An 8,565-nucleotide genomic window follows, 5' to 3' on the forward strand; every position below is an offset into this window, starting at 1 on the left:
TTATTGATGTTTATACAGGACAGGTTTCAAATGCCATCTGTGCCCGTAATTATCAACTTTATTGAAGCTCTGCCGAACATGCTGCACATCATTGCTGATGGAGGTTATAATAAAAAATAATCCAGCATGTCAGCAGTCCAAAAAATATCGAAATCAATAATAAAATACACGAGGAATGCGGAAGAGATTTATCGAAGTTTGAATGGGGTGTTTGCTATTTACAAACCAGCGAGTAATAGTCTCTCACAAGTGAGAATGACATTGTTGACTCACATTTGTAGAGGTTAGTAAACATTCCATTGACTGAATCAAAACAATGCATTGAGAATAACATAAACAATGTATTTACGAATTAATCGAAGACTTGAATGGCTTGGATGTTCGACCCCCTGAGAACTACGTCCATATCGAGGGTGACACCACCAAAAAAATGACTGTCAGTGTGGAACCAAGTTATGCTGACCATCCTTTGATCGTTGGACCCAGGTATCAGCCTACAGACTTCAAGATGTCTTGGGCGCACCAAATATCAACTGATATGTCAGGAATAATGTTGGTAGGAATTAATAAGGGTACCAGAATGGTATCCAAAATCAAACAATCCAATCCCATGAGGTTTTTCAAAGTCAAGGGAATACTAGGACAGGCTACCGACAATTATTTTATTACCGGAAGAATACGTGAAAAGTCGACGTGGAAACATATCAAGCGAATCAACATTGATAGAGTATGTTCGTCGATACAATTCTCACATCAACGGAGAATGTTTGAGTAAGTTTACGTCAGCCTTAAGGGATGCAGGAGATACCCTTTGAAATTTTTCCTATTCATAATTTTTAAAAAAATTACATTGTTTTGATTCAATTAGTCAATTGATAGACTGTCAAGGGGCATCCTCCAAAAATAGATGAAAACATAAATAATGAATTCGATAATCTGAGACACAACAAATTTGAAAAATTATTTTTTTTTCAAATCTATTAGTGAGGCACTCAAAAAATTAATAATTCCCATTACTCCAATTCAAATAAAATATTTTCATATTGCCTTGCACTCGATTACTCATATTCAACATTTTTTTAATTAATATACAACATTGTTTCTTGTTCTCTTTTATAGAGTGAGTGGAGTGGATATTCAATCACAAGCTGCCTATGAACTTGCAATTCAAGGGCCAATCAGACCTGCAGAGAACAAGCTCACCATGTTATATGCAATGAAATGTGTCGATTTCAATCCCCCCGAATTTACTTTAGGTAAATAATTATCACGATTATTAATAAAATACTAGATGGAAAAATCAATAATTTCATTGTAATTTCAGAAATTATTTGTATCAACGAAAATGACTCATTCATAAAAAATCTTGTCCACAATATGGGTATCTATTTACGATCAACATCCACCTGCACACAAATCCAGTGTTTTCAGTATGGAGTATTTGGGATCAATAATGGTTTATTAAAAAAAGACTGGGACTTGGAGAATATTACGAAGAATATGCACGAGTGCAGGCGTATACTGGGAAAACATAAATATCTATTCAAACAAGAGGATCCAATACTAAGAGAATATCTATCTGAAGAATCAAACCCTCCAGATAGTAATTACTCCAACTATGAAGAAGGAGCATTGAATTCCGAATAGGAAAGGAAAAATTATAATTGTATAAAGTGATAAATTGAAATATAGCCTCTCATAAAGCCTTTATTAAACTCACAATGAGTAGTACTATTCATAACTGCTACGCGATCTTCGATAATCATCCCTCTCTCTGCTCCTACTTCTCCTCTTCCTACTCTGAGCAGAATCAGAATCATCAGACTTGTCCGAATGCCTCGACACCCTGATTCTCGATCTTCTGGGCCACTGCTGCATCTTGACACTCTTGGCAATCACTCGTTTCTGATGATCGAGCTGAGGGAAGAGATCCTGAGACTTCTCCAGGGCTTCTTTAGCTGAATTCATCTCAGCCTCTTGGATACTATGTCCAGAGGCTTTGGCCAGTCTCTTCCCACGAAAATACACAGCCACTGTGTAGACCCTCGTGTTGGTGGGACCTTTACACTCGATGACTTTGTAAACAGGTATATCTGGCTCACCCCCGTCCATCGTTCTCAAGGTCAAACAACATTGCTGAAGTTTACTCTTGGGATCATTCCAATCTTGATTCATAATAAAGTCCTGAAGCCGAGGGAAAAAGCACACGTTGCAGACTACTTTGCAAGCCTCCAGACCCTTGTCCACGTAGAGAGCCCCGAGGAATGCCTCCAATAAATCAGCCCTATCCTTTGTCTTGAGCTCTGCCTTTTGATTTCCATATAATGCATACTGCGTCATTCCTAGATCGTCACAGACAACTGCTTGTGTCTTGTTATTCACCAATGAGCTTCTCAAAAGCGACAAATGCCCCTCATGATGCTCAGGGAAAAATTTGTAAAGGTATTCCGATACAATAAGTTGAAGAACCGTGTCTCCCAAGAATTCCAATCGTTGATTGGATCCAAGTGTTAAATTAGTGTATCCAATACTTCGATCTGTAAATGCTCTGGCCAGTAATCTGATGTGAGTGAAATCCACGCCAATAGTTTCCTCGAATTTTGTGAGCTTCTGGAGAAATTCAAAGCTGGATATCCACTGCCTGTCGCCCATGGGCTCCTGCTCTTGGAGAGGATGTCTCGGATAATTCACCCACACGGATAATAAATCCGATTCTTTCTGAAATAAAGTTTCACCGAATACTCGGTCGGCGACTTCAATACCACCGTCGAGGAATAGTGAGCCCATCAGGGCTTCGAAACAATTGGCCATGGCGTGTTTGAGCTCCAGGTCATGGCAGAGATCACTGCCGTGAGCATACAGCATGTATTGCTCCAGATGTAATTTCTCAGCTAGTACAGCAAGATGTTGATTTTGAACAATAGCTGCTCTGTAAGTTGCCAAACCACCCTCCTCGAGATTTGGAAACATGTGGAAAAGATGAATTGATGATAGAAATTCCACAACAGCATCTCCAAGGAACTCTAATCTCTCATTATGAGCTATCGATGACTCTGTTTCTCTTCTAGCTCCAAATCTCGACATGATGTTTATTAAAGTATTGATGCCTCGTTTACGAGTATTCATGTAATGGATTCGTCTGTCTCCATACTCTGGCTGACTAATTCCACAATTCGTCAACGAATTCCTTGCGTGATCTGGATTGGTGCCGAAGTTTTCTCGATAGCTAGGATGCGTCAGTGCCAATTGCAATAAATATCTATTTTTGAATTTGTATTTCAATGTAGTTTCCAAATTGTCTAGGGATTTGTGAAAACGCAAGTGACACACTAGAACAGGAATCAACATGGCATGCTGAACAATATCACACATTATTCCAGTTCGATAAAATCCCTCCGAGCTCATATCGACAGTGACATCTCGTTTCATTTTACTCTGTGTCCTCAATTCTTGGAGTTTGTTCTCTTTGGCTTCTAGTTTTCTTTTATTCTCGAATGAAGGCTTCGGCATATTAGCTAGAAGATGACGGAACTTTACATAATCTCTCCAGGCTTTTTGATAATCAGCATTACCAGCGTAGCTCAATTGAGGTGGTCTTATGCCAAAGTGAACGATGGCTGGATAGGGTGTCCCATTTGCTTCATCATTTTGATTGGATTCCTGATCCTGATCGTCTTGATTTCGATCGAGTTGATCTACTCTTACACTGCACGGTTTTTTACCTGGATATGTCACTACCATTCCTTTAACTTCATCCGCAAAATTTTGCCACTTGTACTGAGGCATTTCAATTAGCCGCGGTAAATCCTCCTCCTCGATTAATCTCGTACTACTTTTTATCAAATAATTCAATACTTCATTCATCGATAGAATTTCTTGTCCTTTATCGGGCAAATCCCTAACGAATCTTGGCATAAAGTGAAACTGCCCACAACCACTTTTATCTTGGGCTGGATGCAAATCAAAATCCATTAATTCTAATATCTCCTTGAAAAGATACTTTTGAAAATAATCCAGTTCCTGGACAGTGAAATTCTCCGGTAATTTCTCCTCAATATAAAGAATAGTATATTCAATATTGAATCTAATGACTTTACACGTAGGCAGTTTAACAAGCGGAAAATGAGAGAGCATGGAGAAGCCCTCGAATATGAATTCGTGCTCATCATGTTTGATGATTGTCGGTGTTTTTGTCAGAAAATTAGTAGGAGGGCTTATCGTTATTCTATAATGAAACAATTTGTCCGCATTGTTGGAGTTGAATTGACAAGGATTTATTGTACCTTCACCGGCATAAATGCCGTGACGAATTCCCGATCTTCTCGATTTAGCACTGCATCTGCATAATGGTCCATCATTCATTTCCCCAGGATCATTGAACCACATCTCCTTGTGCAACCTCTGTGGATGCTCCTTCTTCGCCATCAATTCCTCCATTGTCCTGTCGACTTCATCCATAGAACTGTCACCGTCTGAAGAACTGCTGTCGCTACTGCATATTTCTGATTTATGCCTGCAGACGCGTCTCCTAGTTTTTCGCAGTGGAGGCTCGTAAGGGGGTTGGATAGCTCGAGTGAGTGACGCTCTATCGAGAAGTACTCGTTTGAATACATCACACAATTCATCGAGTTTTGCCGTTCCTCTCATTATCTTTGGATTAGTCTCATCTCTATTGTAGTAAAGATCTGCTGGAGCTGTTCGCGTCCAGATTTTTCTCTCACACTCTAAGATCCCATCAGGACCTAGTTCGTCCATTTTCTTCTCAATATCACGGCTGGTAGCGCAATAATTTCGCCTATATTTTTCCAGCAATACCTCCCGCTCAGTCAACTCTCTCTTTGGTTTTCCAAGAGTTTTGGTGGTGGTGGCTGCAGCAGTGGTGGCAGTAGCAGGGGTACTGCTGCTGCTGCTACTGCTACTACTACTCCCAACAGCAGCTGAACCCCTCGTAGGATCAGCTTCCAATGATCTCGATCTCTTTCTTGTTCTCTCCCTACTTCGTGTCCTCTCACGACTTCGGTAATCCTCATTCTTGTAATAATGATGTCTGTCTGCTCGTCTGTATCTCTCCATTGGCATTCCACGAGAGTTGGAGGCCTTGTAATGACTTGATTGATAATCAGAACCCTTTGACCACTGCTTGTTAGGGTATGAGCCTTTATCACCATATCCTCTCCAGTCTGAGGCTCGTGGCTTATCGTACCTGCTATCAGTACGTTTTGAAGAGTCATTGCGGTTTACACTAGATGTTTGATTCCAGTCGCCACTACCAGTATCATTTTTACAGCCTCCCTTCCAGCTGCCATCCTTTGATTCAGACTCTGAATGATTCCTGTTCCACTGATTGTTTGAAGACCATCGCTGCTGGGTTGAATCATTCCCTGAAGATGCGTATTGAGTTCCAGTATGGCCTGCAGTATCTGCGTAACCTTGATAGGTATATGGCGAGTAATTGTTGTAATTCTGGTAAGAACCACTTTGAGGATAACCATAATTATCACTCGATGATTTGTCATACGAATTGTTCTGATAATTCCCCTGGTAATTTGTGAAACTAGGAGGTGGTACTCGAAAATTAGGAGGTGGTTGTGAAAAATCAGGCGGGGGGTATGGAATGGAGGAGTTTGAATAATATTCTGTACTCTCTTGTTCCGCGACCCAGGAATACTGATCTCCTGGATTGTTGCTCGACATTTTTTCTAGTTGTTTATCTCTTGTTTATTGTTGTATAATTGCAATTCACTCTTGTATTAAAACGGCTTGCACGAACCCCTTTGTTCGCCTGAGTGCTGCCACCAACAGAAAATTTTTTTTCACTGACACGCCATCTTGACGCTCGTTAATTCGATGCGAACTACTTGTGCGCAGTATTTCTCCCGCCTTTTTTGCCCTCCGACTTCAGTCGTCAGTAACAAACAATCAAGCCACACAATTCTCACGAAATATTACATTTTACGCAATTTTTTAATATTATCTTGCCATTAAAATAAATAAATAATGGCGGCCAAGAAACCACGAGACTACATGAAAGACAGGGGTGAGTAAAATAATAATTAAATTTATAAATTTGGAATTTCCACCAGTGCTCTGGGCCACTCATAACCATGAAATGAATTTTCTATAATAATCAAAAATACCGGGTGAGATAATAATGATGATTTTATGATTTTAGAGCAATTGAAGACATTTTTTGAAGAATTCGTAACAATCGATGACAAAAGTGGGAACAAGTGCTTCAGATACAGGGAGCAACTAACTAATATTGCTCACAGAGAACAGATTGCGTTGAATATAAACTTGGATGATGTACGAGAATATGATGATGAATTGGCTGAAGCCATTGTCAATAATACACGGCGATATGTCAATTTAGTGACTGAGGTGAGTTCACTGTCTCATCAGTATTTAAACAAAAATGATAATTAATGATAATGTATTAATGTTATTTGATATCTAGCTCGTCCAGGAGATCCTACCGGATTTCAAGGAGCGAACTGTACCTCCAAAAGACGCCCTTGACATTTACATCGAGCATCGCCTACTCATGGAGGCTAGGAATCGTCATCCTGGTGACCAGCGTGATCCTCGCAATCAGTACGCCCCAGAGTTGATGCGAAGATTTGAGGTCTACTTTCACCATTTTAACGATGCAAAACAAGTTTCTGTGCGAGAAATTAAAGCAGCTAATATTGGAAAATTGACAACTGTTCGAGGAATAGTGACGAGATGCACCGAAGTGAAACCCATGATGGTGTGTGCCACGTACACCTGCGACCAATGTGGAGCTGAGACTTATCAGAGTATCCAGTCATTGAGCTTCAAGCCACTCGACACGTGTGTCAGTGATGACTGCAAAGTCAACAAGTCTGGAGGAAGACTCTACATTCAAACAAAAGGCTCGAAATTCGTGAAATTCCAAGAGATTAAGCTGCAGGAGCACAGTGACCAAGTGCCAGTTGGTCACATACCGAGAACGTTGACGATCTATTGTCGAGGGGAGACCACGAGGAATTGTCTTCCAGGTGATCACATTATCGTCACTGGAATATTTCTCCCTCTGGCAAAAACTGGATTCAATCCCAGTGCTGGGGGTGGACTTCTGAGTGAGACATTCCTCGAAGCCCATCAATTAACTCCACTGACAAATCTCGTTACCATTGATGACACAAGTAAACAGTTGACCCAGGAAGAACTAGAGGGTCTCACCGGTGATGATTTTTACTCAAAATTGGCGACATCGATTGCTCCAGAAATCTATGGACTTGAAGACGTTAAGAAGGCACTGTTACTCTTGTTGGTAGGTGGCACAGACAAGAAGAAAGGAGATATAAAAATCCGTGGTAATTTGAACATATGCCTGATGGGAGATCCTGGTGTGGCAAAATCCCAATTACTAGGATTTATAACTCGTTTGGCTCCACGATCGCAGTACACAACCGGAAGGGGATCGTCAGGGGTTGGTTTGACAGCATCAGTGTTGAAAGATCCACTGACAGGTCAAATGATGCTCGAAGGTGGTGCTCTGGTGTTGGCAGATCAGGGGGTCTGCTGTATCGATGAGTTTGATAAGATGCAGGACAGTGATAGAACAGCTATTCATGAAGTGATGGAGCAGCAGACAATATCAATCGCTAAAGCTGGTATAATGACACGTCTCAATGCAAGAGTCTCCATTTTAGCAGCAGCTAATCCAGCCTTTGGTAGATACAATCCCAAACGAACGATTGAGCAAAATATTCAATTGCCAGCTGCATTGCTCTCGAGGTTCGATCTTCTATGGCTCATTCAAGACCGTGCAGATCGTGATAATGATCTTCGGCTTGCTCAGCACATCACCACTGTTCACCGCACCGGTACTCAGCCAACAACCGAGACATCAGCCATTGATATGAATCTCATGAGAAGGTACATTGCACTTTGTAAAACTATTGATCCTGCCATCAGTCCTGATATCACCGAGTACATCGTCGAGTCTTACGTTGATATGCGAAGAGAATCGAGAAACAGTCACGATAAGACTTTTACATCGGCCCGTAATCTGCTGGCTGTTATACGTCTATCAACAGCTCTAGCACGTTTGAGATTATCAGCGACTGTTGAGAAGGAAGATGTTGCTGAAGCTAATCGTCTCGTAGAGATGTCCAAATACTCAATCAATTGCTCAGAAAGTCACACAGGTGGCAAGCATCAAACCACTGCCAATCGAATATTCCAAGTTATTCTTGAATTGGTTAACGACTCAAAAACCATCAAAGTTCCAGATATTCTGCAGAGGTGTACAAATAAAGGATTCACACCTGATGACATTGACCACTGCATTGAGGAGTACGAGGAGCTCAATGTTTGGCAGGTCAATCAAGCTCGTACCAAGGTCACATTCCTCTGATCAATCACTGCAATTAATTTTATCTTTTGCCTAATAAAGTATTTTTTTTTTCTCTTTTCATACTTTTTAAAGATACCTCGACTTTTTTATTCATCCACCTCTCACGTCCAGTCAGTGGCGCCACCCCTAGGATATCCCTTCCCCTCGACCCTCTTCTGGAGTTCAACCATATCTCGTTT

The 8,565-nt window shown here is 40.9% G+C and overlaps 3 protein-coding genes across 3 annotated transcripts; 2 read left to right on the top strand and 1 right to left on the bottom strand.

Annotated features, from left to right (window-relative positions):
* Nucleotides 1–26: 26 nt before the first annotated feature.
* LOC105266153 (probable tRNA pseudouridine synthase 2) lies at nucleotides 27–1,722 on the top strand. The gene is made up of 4 exons (XM_011304098.1): nucleotides 27–283; nucleotides 363–771; nucleotides 1,120–1,256; nucleotides 1,325–1,722. Exons 1-4 carry the CDS (start codon nucleotides 127–129, stop codon nucleotides 1,645–1,647), a joined length of 1,026 nt encoding a protein of 341 aa, XP_011302400.1. The 5' UTR covers nucleotides 27–126; the 3' UTR covers nucleotides 1,648–1,722.
* Nucleotides 1,672–5,787, bottom strand: drosha (ribonuclease 3 drosha). The gene has a single exon (XM_011304097.1). The coding sequence runs from the start codon at nucleotides 5,692–5,694 to the stop codon at nucleotides 1,732–1,734; it is 3,963 nt and encodes a 1,320-aa protein (XP_011302399.1). The 5' UTR covers nucleotides 5,695–5,787; the 3' UTR covers nucleotides 1,672–1,731.
* Nucleotides 5,788–5,883: 96 nt separating this feature from the next.
* On the top strand, nucleotides 5,884–8,461 carry Mcm7 (minichromosome maintenance 7). Its single transcript, XM_011304099.1, has 3 exons — nucleotides 5,884–6,037; nucleotides 6,173–6,381; nucleotides 6,458–8,461. Exons 1-3 carry the CDS (start codon nucleotides 5,998–6,000, stop codon nucleotides 8,384–8,386), a joined length of 2,178 nt encoding a protein of 725 aa, XP_011302401.1. The 5' UTR covers nucleotides 5,884–5,997; the 3' UTR covers nucleotides 8,387–8,461.
* The last annotated feature ends 104 nt before the right edge of the window (nucleotides 8,462–8,565 follow it).

Source organism: Fopius arisanus, unplaced genomic scaffold (genome assembly GCF_000806365.1).
Source record: "Fopius arisanus strain USDA-PBARC FA_bdor unplaced genomic scaffold, ASM80636v1 scaffold00036, whole genome shotgun sequence".
In the NCBI taxonomy this organism is placed as follows: domain Eukaryota; kingdom Metazoa; phylum Arthropoda; class Insecta; order Hymenoptera; family Braconidae; genus Fopius; species Fopius arisanus.